The sequence below is a fragment of the Neophocaena asiaeorientalis genome, unplaced genomic scaffold (assembly GCF_003031525.2).
Source record: "Neophocaena asiaeorientalis asiaeorientalis breed wild unplaced genomic scaffold, Neophocaena_asiaeorientalis_V1.1 scaffold134, whole genome shotgun sequence".
In the NCBI taxonomy this organism is placed as follows: domain Eukaryota; kingdom Metazoa; phylum Chordata; class Mammalia; order Artiodactyla; family Phocoenidae; genus Neophocaena; species Neophocaena asiaeorientalis.
In genome coordinates, this window is record NW_020185339.1 from 18,863,253 (window position 1) to 18,878,491 (window position 15,239).

Below are 15,239 nucleotides of genomic sequence, written 5' to 3' on the forward strand. Positions count from 1 at the left end.
AGGGCAAGAAAGAGGAGAGATTATTCAGTTTTTTAAAGGATGTATATTGAACACTGAAAATCCTCATTTTGATAACTTGCTTTCACATACTGAGAATTCTAAACATTTAAAGAATTAATTCATATAAAATTTTTCTAGGTAGATGACTTTACATTCCTCTTCTGGAATGTGACTTCTCATTTCATGCATGAGTATTTTGCCTTTCCATATTCTGCTGATGGGAGTGGAAATTGCAAAAACTACTTCGAAAAAGGATTTGACCCAGCAATTTCACTCCTAGGTATGTACCTAACAAAGTGTTTACCACTGTTTACACCAAAGGACAAGAATGTGCATAGCAGCACTATTTGTAAGAGCCCAAGCTGGAAACTATCCAAGTGCCATGGAGAGTAGAATGGATAAATAAACTGTTCAAATAATAAATGCTGGAGAGGGTGTGGAGGAAAGGGAACCCTCTTGCACTGTTGGTGGGAATGTAAATTGATACAGCCACTATGGAGAACAGTATGGAGGTTCCTTAAAAAACTAAAAATAGAATTACCATATGATCCAGCAATCCCACTCCTGGGCATATATCCGGAAAAGATGAAAACTCTAATTCAAAAAAAGATACGTGCACCCCAGAGTTCATACCAGCACTATTCCAGTAGCCAAGACATGGAAGCAACCTAAGTGCCCTTCGACAAATGAATGGATTAAGAAGACGTGGTACATATATACAATGGATATCACGCAGCCATAAGAAAGAATGAAATAATGCCATTTGTAGCAACATGGATGGACCTAGAGATTATCATACTAAGTGAAGTAAATCAGGCAGAGAAAGAAAATATCACTTATATGTGAAATCTAAAAAAAGATACAAATAGACTTATTTACAAAACAGAAATAGATTCACAGACATAGAAAACAAACTTATGGTTACCAAAGGGGAAGTGGGGGAGAGGGATAAATCAGGAATTTGAGATTAACATATAGGCACTACTATATATAAAATAGATAAACAACAAGGTCCTACTGTACAGCACAGGGAACTATGTTCAATATCTTGTAATAACCTATAATGGAAAAGATTCTGAAAAAGGTATATATAACTTGTGGGCTTCCCTGGTGGCGCAGTGGTTGAGAATCTGCCTGCCAATGCAGGGGACATGGGTTCGAGCCCTGGTCTGGGAAGATCCCACGTTCGGCGGAGCAACTAGGCCTGTGCACCACAACAAGAGAGACCGCGACAGTGAGAGGCTCGCGCACCGCGATGAAGAGTGGCCCCCGCTCGCCGCAACTAGAGAAAGCCCTCGCACAGAAATGAAGACCCAACACAGCCAAAAATTAAAAAAAAAAAACAAAAAAACTTATAAGCATAACAAATAAGATTAGACATCAAAAAAAACTGAATCACTTTGCTGTACACCTGAAACACTGTAAATCAACTATACTTCAATAAAAAAATTTTTTTTAATTTTAAAAACAATGAAAAGAAGATCCTTTTCAGATTCGCTCTGACCCCACTCTTTGTTCCTTACCCCTGAATGTAGCTCCATTTCCACCCATTCTGCCTTCCTCATTCTCCCCTGCTAATGCGTGAGCTCTAAGCAGAGGGGTCTCTTTTTTATATTTTGAATCCCTAACCCCTGGTGCCTACACCTGCAGGAGCTCATGTGTTAGTTGTGTGAATTCCATTGGTTGGATACCCCAAAACCTGGGATAATCCCCTTATTGGCTGGCACTACTTATTGGCAAGCTGACCACAAAGCAGCAGAAGGAAAATTTATTAGAAGGAGGAAGCATTTTGTGTTCCCCAGCAGGCAATTTTGAGGAACCTTGGGAAGCACCGTCTCAGTGTCCGCAGGAAGCCTGGTACTCAGCCTCCTCCCAAGCCCAGTACATACGTATCCCTCCCTGGGATCTGGGTTCCTGCTTCTACTCCCTGTTTTCTCCCCACCTTGCATCCCCAAGGTGCTCAAAGCTCTCCCCTAGCCCAGGATGGTGGGGCTCACGTCCATGTACTCTGGAGCGAGACAGACCTGGGTTCGGGGATGCACTCTGCTCTACTGAGAGGCTTCCTGGAAGGTCCCAGAAGGTCCTCTCTTCCTCTGGCTTGTCCTCTCCTAGTACGGCTCAATCCCTCTGTGACTCAGAGACTCTTACTGGGATGGGACGGTTGTGTATCTTCACAGTGCTGTGCTCACCTCCATCCCCTTCCCTTGAAGCTGGTTTCTGCCCAGAACTAGAGAGGAGAGCAGCCGGAAGACGATGCTCAATCCTCCCGCCCCATCTCTGGTGTCCTGGCATTTCTTGACACAGCAGATTACTCCAGCATCCTTTCCCTAGAGAAGATGCCTCTTCTTGTTCCTAGCCAGATGTAACCATGTCTGGAAATGTATTCTTATTAGCTACCCAGACACTTAAGTGTCAAGGATATGTCCTACCCTCTTTTTTTTTTTTTTAGCAAACCTGTACTCTCCAGAGTCCTTAGAAGACTCTTGACCACCTGCCTTTGGTTTTGCGTGGGCAGTGGTTACCAGGCCTTTCCTCCCAGGTACCATTTGTGGTGCACACCTGAACTCCAGGTATACCTCCACCCCTCTCCCTTCAGTTAGGAGCATTCAGTTATGCTTCCTTGAAGGAAAGCCTCAAAATTTAGGATAAAAATGAAGGTACAAAAAGAGGTCCAGTTTTTTGTTTTTGTTTTTTTTACACGTGGCGGGCCAGCACACTTTAAATTGGACTTTAGTATAAAACACATTTCTAGGTTTCTGATTGGCATGCTTACTCAGTAGAGGAGAGACGTAATATAATTTAGTTCTTAGGATTGTAAAATATCATGGGGTTTTCAATGGTATGACTGCACCCACGTGCTTGTTGTTTTACAGGAAGGTGTCTGGGAAATTATAAAAAGTTAACTAAATCCAAAATATGTAATGCGTGTCCAAGATTGTTTTTATGTGCCATGGACCTAAGTTTTATCTTTTTCTAAAGATTGAAAGCTATGTTGTGTTATTTTGTAAAGTTTCAATGATCACAAAAGGTGATTGTGTAAAGCAGGTCAGAACGTTCTGTATTCATTCTTCCAGCAAATACTTATTTAGAGCCTTTACTGTGATCAGTGCTATGCTAGGCACTAAAGTGTAGCTGAGGTTTTAAAAATAATGAACATATTTAAGTGTAGCTGGTATTACTTGTGTCATCACGCAGATGTTTCTAACATACATATATCCAAATAGCATCATCAAAGAGAAAAAGCTAAAATATATCCAAGCATAGCAGATAAATAAGGAGGGTGTAGGAGAGTGTCCAGAATTTTCATTTTGCAGGTGGACATGGCACCTTAGATGTGTGCTTGCTCCCATTTTTGGATATTGATCCCATTAAGGTCCACATTTTTAATAGGCCAGCATCCCTAGGAGATGTGCCTTGGAAAGGGGCAGTCGTCACGTACACATGTTTATGAGCTGCCCAGGTATGAGCAATGGAGTAAAATATGCCAGAATTGTCCATGAATCCTACAAGTTTGGGGTCAGAAGATCATTGGATTTTATTGCTGAAAGGAACCTAACAAATTCCAGCTCCCACGTTTTGCAGACTCTAAAATTTGTGTGTGTTGCTCACACTGTATTATAAGTAAAATCGCTTTCGAGGCTCAAGATTCCAAAATGCTGACTGGAGTGATGCTTCCAGCAGGGCAGGCCAGCACTAGTGAAGTAACACTAACCAGTCCATGTTATTTGAATGCTGGGCAGATCCTAAGAAATGTTTGAGTCCCCAAGTTGCTGGGCCACTCTGCTTCTGAGAACAAAATATCTGTGCTGGCCCGTTGGGAAGCAGTGTGCTTCAGCATCCCCTGCATTGGAGCCAAGCCTCTGCCTGGGGTGGCCCTTTCCAATGATTTTAGCATTCCCTCAAACTATTGGAGTAAGAAGGGGCAGTTAAGCTCCTTTCAATAATTTTTTAAGACATAGTTTAATAACTGGGTTCTCAAAAAATAACAAATTTTAGAGTATTTTTAAAATGAAAGTAATCCATGTTCAATGGTAGAAATATTTGTGAATATAGATAAATTAAAAAGAAAACCATCAGATAATACTGTATAATATTTTCATGACTTTGAGTGTATGTACACATATAAACATGTATACATATAACAGCATATTATAGACTGAATGTATGTATCTCTCCCCTCACATTCGTATGTTGAAGCCCTAACTCCAATGTACTGAATTTGGAGATAGGGCCTTTACAGAAGTAATTAAGGTTAAATGAGGTCGTAAGAGTGGGCCCTGATTTGATAGGATTAGTTTCCTGATAAGAAGAGATACCAGAAAGCTCGATTTCTCTCTCCATGAGAGCACAGAGGAAAGGCCTTGTGAGATGCAGCAAGAAGGCAGCAGTCTGCAAGCTGGGAAGAGAGCCCTCACCAGGCAGTGAATCTGCTGGCATCTTGATCTTAGACTTCCCAGACTCCAGGCTATGAGAAAAAATTTTTTGTTGTTTTAAATCCCTCATTCTGTGGTATTTTGATATGGCAGCCTGAGCTAAGATAGACTATGCAAACTTTCATGAGTATTACACAAAAAGATATACTAATAAGTGTGTCTTTCCCTCAGAAAACCAACAGGTATGTGACCCATTATATTTTAGCATCTCACTTTTTGTTCATCTGCCACCTATTTGTTCTATTTGTACTTAGTTCTTGAGTTTTTTTGTTGTTGCTGTTGTTTTTTAACATCAGTAACTCCATCAGGTCTGACAAATACAACAGGAGTGAGTATTGAAAATGTTGGTAAGAAGGAAACCTACAACTAGGATGCAGATGGTGATTTTTTTAAACATCTTTATTGGAGTATAATTGCTTTAAAATGGTGTGTTAGTTTCTGCTTTATAACAAAGTGAATCAGTTATACATACACATACTCCCCATACCTCTTCCCTCTTGCATCTCCCTCCCTCCCACCCTCCCCATCCCACCCCTCTAGGTGGTCACAAAGCACCGAGCTGATCTCCCTGTGCTATGCGGCTGCTTCCCAGTAGCTATCTATTTTACATTTGGTAGTGTATATATGTCGATGCCACTCTCTCACTTTGTCCCAGCTTACCCTTCCCCCTCCCCGTGTCCTCAAGTTCAACTTTTTGTTGCAGTGGTAAATGGGAGTGTTTTCTTAATTTTGCTTTCAGATTTTTCATCATTAGTGTATAGGAATGCAAAAGATTTCTGTGAATTAATTTTGTATCCTGCTACTTTACCACAGATGGTGACTTTAAAGCAGTGTAAAAATATGTCATGGCGGGATATGTCCTAGGTACACATGGAATACACATGCATTCTGTGGTGGGCCTGATTGTAATGGAAAATGTGTCATGTAAGATGTGAAATGTGCTGTGGCAACCAGCCAGAGGAAGAAAAATACCACAAAGAGAGAGAAATCCAAGGATGTGACATCCGTATCAATGGGGGATGAATATCACAATAATTCCTCAGAGCTAGGGCACGCTTTTTCCTCTTACCTTTTGACATACTTGAAGTTGGGATATTTTACAGTTGATTGTTGCTGTCAGCCAGGTGGCAGGCATGACATGGCTGTCATCTCCTAAGCATGAGCAAACATCAAAAGAGCAGCACCAAAACTTCAGGACTGCACCCAGCAGCTTGAAGGAAAACCCTGCAGACAGAAGTGAAGCACTTTTTGGATGCAACTAGTCGTGCAGAGGGGCTTGGGGAGGAGTGACCAGACTTGCTCAGCCACATTCCCAAAGTGGGAGTCAGAAGCAAGTGGGCTCTGGAAGGTTGCAAAGCTGGCTTCTGTCTTGCAGTTCTTCTGTGGGTTGTTTAAGAAATGCTGCATGACCAGTGCACCCCTGAAACACAGCCCACTCTTGTGTGGAAAATCACGAACACGGGATGATTCAGAGTTGGAAAGCAATGAGTGCCATTGGATTCTAAATGTGAAAACGTTTTGGAACAATCTTAACCGATTCACTTCACTTATATATTCCTTCCTAAATATGCACAATAGTGATAGATAATAGAATTTTGTCTACATCTAAAGGAGTTCTTTCAAAAATAATAAATTAAAAATTTGAAGTGGTAAAGAAAGCACTGTGCATCGTTTAATTGGCAGCTGTTTTTGCCCTTCCTTAGAGGTAACAAAATAATGGCGCATCTAATAAAGGGCATCTTAGAACTGATGAAATACGGTAGCCTGTTGTTACAAGGGGGGAAACAGTTTTGTTGAGACCCTGAAAGGCTCTGCATGTGAAGGGGCAACGGATGTCACAGGTGACACACGGTTCAAGGCCCCTTTGAGGCTGCCCATCCCCAGAAGGAGGGGCGAGGTGGCCCCTGCAGACAGCAAGCTGCTGGGGAGTTCCCAGCTACCCTGCAGACTTCTCCTGGTACAACTGCCCAGGCAAATGTATTCCAGGAGAAAGGGCACGAGGGTACAAAATGTACTTAGGAATGGCCTTTGTATCCTAACCTATGTGTTATGTAATGTATATGTGTATTGTGTCCCTATGTTCATACACATGCATACTCATTTATGTATACATGTATGTCCTATATAGATCTGTGTATATGTATACATGTATGTCCTATATAGATCTGTGTATATGTATGACACGATTCACGTAAGCTCATACACTTGCACACTCACACATTGTTTGATATGCTGTTTTTCACAAATAGATCAGCTCTTTCTGTGTAATTACATATTCTGTACAACACCTTTGTATGTGATTGCACAGAATTCTTTTGTGTGGATTTATGCTGGTTTAATCACTCGTATTATTAAATGATTTCTCGCTACTTGAGGAGCATCCTTGTGGCCAAGTTGTGTGCAGATCTGTAATTTTTTGTTAACTGGATCGTCATGGGTACCTATTTGTGGTTCATACTTGGCATGGATCACAGGCCTGTTGTTGCCCATTTACTGTGTTTTGTAAATGTGTGCAGGTTAAAGGGCCAACATAAGGGTTAAGATGGGGGTTAGGGGTTTGATATTAAGCTTAAGCTCTAGAACCACCCATTCCTGGCTGATAGCCTTGGGCTAGGTGTCTTAACCTCTCTGGACCTTAGTTTCCTCCTTTGTAAATTGAGTCTGTGACGTGTGCTTTGTAGGATTGTTGAGGTAATGACATAAGGTGTATCAAGTGTCTGACACATGGTAACCCCTAAATCAGTGTCGCTCCAGCTTGGAGGGCAGGGGGGGGTGTGTAGACAAAAACGCCATGTTAATTCAGTCCCAGAGTTCTGAGAGATGATCGAGGGTACATAAAAATGCTGCTGTTCTTGACTGTTAATGCCTCTGGTCCTTAGTTTTCACGGGTGGACCAAAATAAAGGAGAGGAATAGAATGGTATCTACTCTGTAAGTACGTCTGGCTTTGTGGGCATGACTTGTGCAGTTGCCCAGGGCCCTGCACTTGGTTTAATGCTCTGCTGTCACCTTCTTGGAATTTTAAATTTTGAATAGAGGCTCAATATTTTCCTTGTGCACTGGGCCCCACAGATTAGGTAGCCAGTCCCGCCCATAAGGTTGGCGTGGGTGTGCAATGAGAGCTCAAGAAATACTTACTGTAGTACTCAGGATGTAATAGGGCTCCATGATTACTAGAGGGCTAAATTATTTTCTTTTTACGAGCAGAGACAGTCATGATAAGTGCACTGTAGATGTCATTTCCTTTCATTGTTAGAACAGTATGAGATAAATCTTCAGTTAATCTCGATGTACAGGTAAAGAGACTGAGGCCCAAGCACTTAAATCACCACTAAAATCACACAGCTTATAAACTCAGAGCTTGGATTCAAACCCGAAGTTTCACCCAAAGCCTACCCCATTGACCTGCACTATGAATATTAGTTCCCTCCCTCCCCCCTCCCTCCCCAAGGAACTTCTCTGTAAAACCCAGTGTTTAAGTGTCTTTAATACCCATAGGCAGCCCAAGCCTCATCCCCAGCAGAGGTTTCAGGGCCCCTCGAAGATGATCCAGAGTTCCCCTCCGACCTGGAACCTGCTGGTTACAGCAGACAGGACAGCCTCTCTTCTCATTCTCAGTCCTGTCCCATCCTGTCCCCAAAGCCTGCCCAGCATCACTGGCTCGGAGTTCTTTTAGCTGGTCCAATCTGACAGCCTGGGGACAGTTCAGCTTGCTTCCTTTGACTCTTGATGCGCTTAGCTTCTGACGGCTACCATCCAGCTGAGACCTCCAGACCACCATGAGAATCAGTGGGAGATCTGCCAGCATCAGGTCCTGGGGGAAAGAGGCTGTGGGAGATGCCTTTTTTCAGGAGACCAAGGATATGGCCATCTGTCCTATGGCAGGGAGCCCTGGCTGTCCTATGGTGCCAGGCTGTGATTTGCTCCACCCACTCTTTTCCCTGCCAGAAAGAGAAGAGAGAGAGAGAAGATCCATTCCAGTACACTGCTAATAAGCAGGTATACGGCTTGGTGTGGGATGGCTCCGGGGCAGGTCTCCTTACAGTGTGTGGCCTCTGAGCAGGGAAGTCCATACCTGAGCATTTCATCTCTTGGATAACTGGATTTGAATTTTGAGTGTGACAATGCGACTGTTTGTTGTTTCAGAGCAATTCCCTAAGTGGCTGTTTGCTCAAGACTTTTGTAGTGTGAACAGAGATTTGGGGGAGGGGAAGAAGCCATCTGTTCTGGAACAGTCTTCCAATTACATGATCAAATTACTGCAGAGCAAAATGGAGGGAGTCCAACAGAAAGTTCCTGTCTGGTGCATCCAGTCCCAACCCGCTCCGCTCTCTCAGGCCATTGTGTTGACATGGAGACCCACATGCAGCTTTCAGAGGCCAGGCCCAATAACTAGGCGTACAAATAGGAGGCCAGCAGAGAAAGCCAAGGAGGAGAGAGTCAGGGGGAACTTTCCTACCTCCTCACCGTGCCATTCAGCCCAAGTGAAACCATCTTGAATTTGAATTAAAAAGTGAACCTTTTCCTTGCTTGAGAGATACACGTCTTTGATTACCGTTAGTTTTATCATATCCAATGAAAAAGTCACATTCCTATATAAATTAGATTCATGATTTTTATTTGTTGATATTCTCTTTGTTTTTAGAGTCTTCAATCTATTTATCTCCCTTAAAATTTGAGAACAGTGTTCTTGTTTCTGAAATGTGGGCTGTCTCAATTTGCAAAAACATCCTTGGGTCTTATTTTTTCCTCTAAATATGTGTGGGTTTTTTTTTTTTTTTCCTTTTCTTTTCTTTTTGCTATTAGGCATTCATGCAGCCTCACTTGCTGGGAAATGAGTTCACACATTTGGAGTTTCCAAGGAGAGTACAGAGAAAGGAACTTGGGAAGAAGATGCTCTACAGGGATTTTAATATGACAGGCTGGTAAGAACACGTCTCCCTCTGCCTTGGCACTGCTGCAGCGTGTGTGAAGGAAGCGCCACCACCGTAAAAAGCCACTTCCGCACTTTGGATCAGGAGGTGCAGCCAGAGACCTGGGTTTGTGGGGAAGGAAAAGGGGCTACGCCCACTTCTGCTGCTTTCGCCTGGGCGCCAGTTCTCCCATCTGGGCGTTGGTTTGCTTTTCTGCTCTCTGAGGCCCTCCTTGGGGACACTAGACCCACGAAGCTGATGTAATTCCTCACTTCATACAGAGCAAGCATTGGGGGGCTTTTAAAAACACATTAGACTTGGGTTTTTAGGTTAGGATTACTAAAGAGGTAGCGGGGCTCAGGGGAATGAACCAGAGCTCTGTTTGGCCAGACCAGTTTAGATTTGAATCATAACTCTGACCTTTCTGAATAGGCAAAGTTGGATAAACTACTTAACCCCTATGAGTGCCATTTCCCATGAATAAAGTGAAAAGAATACTCTTTGAAGGGTGATTGTAAGCACCAGAGGTAATGAGCTGTCTTCATGATTTCATCACATTCATATCGAAATAGGAACTCGTGGCAAGGGGCATCTTATTCCCCAGACACACCGATATAAGGCACCAAAACCGTTTGTGTGTGTCAGTAGCTAACACTGACTAAGACCTCATCGGTTTCTTCCAACTGAAAAATAGATATGATGATAAAGTACTTAAATCTCATAGGGTTGGTGTAAGGATGAAATGAGAGAGCAGTGCCCGGCACAAAGAAGTGTAGGTGAAGATTTGCTCTAGGCCCTGCGATCCTGACCAGGGAGCCTCCTGCCACGCTGGAGGTCAGCAGAAGGAAACAGTGGCCTCTTTCCTCACCATGTCCCCAACACAGGTGACAAAGTCAATTCCACTACCTCTTCTTCTTTGACCGGAATAGCTATAACAGATGGTCACAGCCCAAATTCCCATGGTGATGACTTCTAGGCTGGGAATCTACTCCTAGGGTACATACTGTCTTAAAGAGACAGTCGAGCCACTCGGGAGGATCTGAGGCTGATCTAAGGCACGTCCGGTTGTCCTTTGCCATCTAAAGAGAAGGTCCTCACCAGTATCCTCTCTCCTTCTAGAAAAGGGTCAGCAAGTTACGGCCTGAGAGCCAAATTCCACCCCCCACCCCTTTCGTAAATAAGTTTTAAAAGTACAGCCACGCTCATTTGTTTATGTTTGATCTGTCACTACCTTCACACAACAGCAGGGCAGTTGAGTGGTTGCAGCAGAGCCTAAAATATTTACCCCTGCTCTAAAACGTGATCGGATTTATCGGAAAGGGCTCACCATATTTGCAGCTCTGAGTTCTGCAGTTTTGTTGCCCCAGACTGGGTTTTCTCACAAATTCATTTTTGTTCAGTCAGCAAAGTCAGCACTCCTTACAGAAAAGTTGAAGGTGAGGGATTGTGTAATTCAGAAAACCGTGGCAGAGTTTGGTCTGGTTTTTGTAGAATTTGGAAAGATGGAAGGAAAGGCATCCCAGGGTAGGAACCCACGTGGCTGTAAACACATAAACCAAAAGAGCAGATCTAAGAGACAGCGCGGGAAATGGCCAAAATTGGGGGTGGGGGGTGGGGGGGAGCGGCTGTGGGAAATTAGGCTGAGTTGGTACTGAGGGAATGTATCAGAATATGGGAAGCCAGGCAGAGACATTAGGATTTACTGTGGGAGGCTGCAAGTCACTCTTGTGTGTTTCGGCGGAGAATGAAATGATGAGAGCGATGTTGTAGGAAGCTTGCTGTAAGAGGAGTTTGAAGGAGACTGACCAGGAGAGAAAGCAGATTCAGGTACCCAGAGAAAAACTGTCATAGCAATATGTATGTGAGCTCCCTAGAGCCAAATAGAGGGCTGGAAGCAGAAAACAGAGAAGGCACGGAAATGAACAAGAAACCAGATGACTTAGGCCAAGGGATAAATGTAAGAGGTAAGTCATCAATTACTCGAATTATACTAGTCTGTAAGCCCCCTGTGGGGCAGCCCAGTGCCTCGTCCTGTGCCCGACATGTAGTCGACAGGCCGTGTTTGTTTATTGGATGAAAGGAAGAAGCGCGCGATCCACAGAAGTTGATGGGGGGCAGGCCGACGTGTAGGTGGTCAGTGGGAAGGGTAGGAATGAAGAGAGCCTGCGCACGAGCCATGCTGTGCTCGAGGCAAGGCCGTTTGTATGTTTTTTCTATGCCAAAAAAGCAAATGAGATCTCAGCAGTCAAAACCAACTTGGTAAACAAATGGCTAAAGATTACCCCTTTTTACAGTTTTTTAAAATGCAGATAGGTTCAGGGATTAGATTACATCCAACGTTATACACACACAGTTACTCTCTCTTTTGCTCTCTATCTCAGGTACGTGCACACAAACGCACATTAGCGGGGTCTTCAGTGAGTAAATAGCCCATAAATGGGCTCTCTTTAATTGTACGGAACTCCACAGAAGGTACCGAATTAACTGAGAAGCCAAGACTGAGAATGGCTTCAGTCAGACATGATTTGTTCATTTGTTGCAGCAAAGTTCCCTGCATGGCTGTTGGCTCACAGCTTCGGCTGCGAGCAGAGATTGATGTACCTCTTTGTGTATTTCCTATCTGTTGTTACTTCTGATTTGAAAATGATGCTTAAGGAAAAGGAGAGCTGTTTACATCTTTGTTGGAAGAAGTTGGGAAGTTTAAAGCCAATTTAGACCACTGCCTATGTAAACTCCACCCCCACACCCCCCCCAACTTTAATGAGTTCTTTTAAAAAATGTGTTTTTTTTGTTTGTTTCTTTGTTTTTTTTGCGGTACGCGGGCCTCTCACTGCTGTGGCCTCTCCCGCCGTGGAGCACAGGCTCCGGACGCACAGGCTCAGCGGCCATGGCTCACGGGCCCAGCCGCTCCGCAGCATGTGGGATCCTCCCGGACCGGGGCACGAACCCGTGTCCCCTGCATTGGCAGGTGGACTCTCAACCACTGCGCCACCAGGGAAGCCCTAAGAAATGTTTTTAACCTCTAACAGAAAACCTCAAATCTAGCAGTTATTTTTTAGGACTGAAGAAACATGGGCTCCCAATTTCCTACCTGTCTGATTTGTGTATAGAGAGAGAAGGGCAGGCAAATGGATCAGCAGGGTCCCTTTTCCCACAAAAGCCTCCAATTACTACCAAGCTGTTGGGATTGGTTGAAGGTGGACTGGTGAGTATTGGCAGTGTGTCACGCTCAAGGAGTCAGATAAGTCCTTACCTCGTCCCTCCTTTACGTTTCTTGCCTTCCGAATTAGCCTTGGCCTGTGAGCTTGTGTCTCTGAAACCTTTTTAACAAATAGGGGTTCACCTATTGCCAACTGTTGAACCCTTGTAGCAAAGACCTATTTGTGGAAATTTTTATCTGCCTGCTTGTCCCCCACTAATCGTGGGGCTAGCTGACAGTGAGTGGGAGAGCTAAGGGCCAGGCACTGTGATGAGACCTTTACATGACTCTTCATGTTGAACAATCCTAGGAACTAGGTACATTTTACAGATGAGGAAACTGAGGCACAGGGGCCGAGTTGCTCAAGGTCACACAACTAGTGAGAGGAGAAGCCAGTCTGTGACCCCAGACAGCCTCACTTCAGGCTGAACTGCCAAATGCCCAGTGATTCCTCCTCCCTTGTTCCATTTTACAGTTGAGCAAATTGAGGCTCAGAGGGGATTAAGTGGTTTACTCAGCTTCCACTAGTGTGAAATTGTCAGAATAGCCCAGGTTTCTGACTTTTAGCCTGGGGCTCTTTCTGATACAATGCATCAACAATTTTTTTTTTTTCCGGGTAAGATCAGACATAATTATTCAGTTCTGAGCTGCGATGGAAGTTTAAGCAGGGGACCTCCATCTACCAGGATCAGTGTCTCCTTGACAGTCCTTTAGAGGACAAGAGGACGGAATGAGGCATTTCAGGAGCTGCTGAGGTAGTAACTTTTCTACTTCCCAGTCTGACCTGATGGACCATTGGCCAAATTAAACGGTGATGCTTCCCACTCGTCACTAAAGTCTGTGCGTGGACTGGGGCCACGTGGTGATGATGGGGAAGATCCCCAAAGAACCGAATCTCCTTGACTTAGGAAAATCGATCGCTCTCATTACAGCAGCACCCTGCCAGCTTTCTGCGGTGTGTCTGCAGCCGGGAGGCAGTGAGGGGGAGGGCCTCGGCTCTGGGAAGCCTCTCATAATTAAGGATGAGTCTGTTGCCTCCTGACGGGGATCCTTTTTCTCCCCCACCCTCACGCTTTCTCGGAGACTGTGGAGCAGCTTGGCAGGCCCAGGTTGCACAGAGGACGAAAGGTTATCGCCACCAGGACCTTCCTAATGTAATCCGTCTCACACCTGGCTCCTAACCCCTAACCCTTTCCCAGCCTGCTCAGGTAGTTTACACAGTGGCTTGATTTACAAAGGCATTTTCTAACAGCGCCCCCAGTGCTGAGTCGGTCCCTGACGCATCCCAGCTCTCGCTCTCTGTGCCTGGTGTCATTGGTCCTGGTGCCAGAACTCTGGCCTTGGACTCGGCGCGAGCTGCTGCCCTTCCTCCCTGGCCCTTTGTGTGGAGCTGCTGTTGCAGAATGCACACTAGCTGGCGTTACGAGCAGAGCGTCCAGACCCACGGCCCTCTGAGCCGTCTCAGGCCATAATTTTCTGGCAGGCGTCTGTGTTACCGGGCTGAAACAACAGTTTCTCACAGCTGGCTTTGTGGCACCAAGTCCCTGCTCCTGTGACCGACCGCTGGTGATTTCGCTTTCTTGTGAAGGATCTGTGTTCTTCGTGCTCTGTGTCCAGCCGCGTGGGGTGATGAGCAAGCTGGGGCCCCGGCAGTACAAGGGAGGGTGCTGTAGCTTCACCCCTGGCGTCAGGCCAGATTCTCCAGCAGCTGTTCCTGGGCTGATGGGATTTGTTGAGAGCGAGGGCCAAAGACGACGAGAAGTCCATCGTGTGAATGCAGGATTGCTTCCAGATGGTTCTGGTTAAGAGTAAAGTACACCAGAATTCTTTCTTTAAGCAGAGCCTTTTTTAACATTTACAATGGTCTTGTTTCAGGGGCAGGCTGGACCAGTAACTTGAGATTGCATGGCTTACTTAGGAAGGAGAGTACTGCCTTGGGAGATAAGCTCCCTGGATACTGCTCCTGGCTCTGCCAAGGTTCTGGGGCCTTGGGCCAATCCTAGGCCTAGGTCTCTGGTTTGATAAAATACTTTCTTTGCCCTTCACTGCCAACCTCCATGTCTGGTGGTGGGAGGGCTTTGCTCTGCTTTTCAGAGCTTCTGGGAAAGACAGATTCCATTAGGAAAATTCCAGTGATGGTAACCTTTCATTTTTATCTTTTGCAGCCCTTAACTCTTTATGATTCTAGCTTGATGACACATCAGGGTAATTGTTCCCTCTTGTCTTTCCCCTGAAAGTAAGAGCAAATCAGAGGCTTTTCCCCTGGGAGCAGAGTGGGGTCCACCACCATTTTCTCCTCTTAGCATTCACTACTTTTATGAAGGCAAAGGAAAGCTTTTCTATTCTGTGTCCACTCCAGCCGAGTGGCCACTAGCCACTTGTGGCCATTTAAATGTAAATTAGTTAAAATTAAGTAAAAGTAAAAATAAATTTCCCAAGTCACACCAGCCACATCTCAGTTGCTCAGGAGCCGCATGTGGCTCGTGACTACTGAAGTGGACATTACAGATACAGATTTCCATCATCACAAAAAGTCCTAGCAGATGGCAATGCAGTCTAGATAATGTAAGGATGCGGGTCTAACTGGGGTGAGGGACGGTGCCAGGAGCTGTCTGTAACTGAACAACCCAACAGCAAAGAGTTTAAAAAAAAAAAAAAGGCTGAGCCTGGATGGGGAGAACGGAACGGTGTGGCC

The 15,239-nt window shown here is 44.9% G+C and overlaps 1 protein-coding gene across 2 annotated transcripts in view; it reads left to right on the forward strand.

Annotated features, from left to right (window-relative positions):
* Positions 1 to 15,239, forward strand: part of PPM1H (protein phosphatase, Mg2+/Mn2+ dependent 1H) — a 250,417-nt gene that overhangs the window by 178,751 nt on the left and 56,427 nt on the right. Inside the window, exon 6 of one of the 2 annotated variants that reach the window (XM_024736897.1) lies at positions 9,239 to 9,357. The exons of the other annotated variant lie outside the window; for it this stretch is intronic. Within the exon in view, the coding sequence (XP_024592665.1) occupies positions 9,239 to 9,357 (119 nt within the window). The remainder of the gene's footprint in view (positions 1 to 9,238; positions 9,358 to 15,239) is intronic. 2 annotated transcript variants of the gene reach the window in all.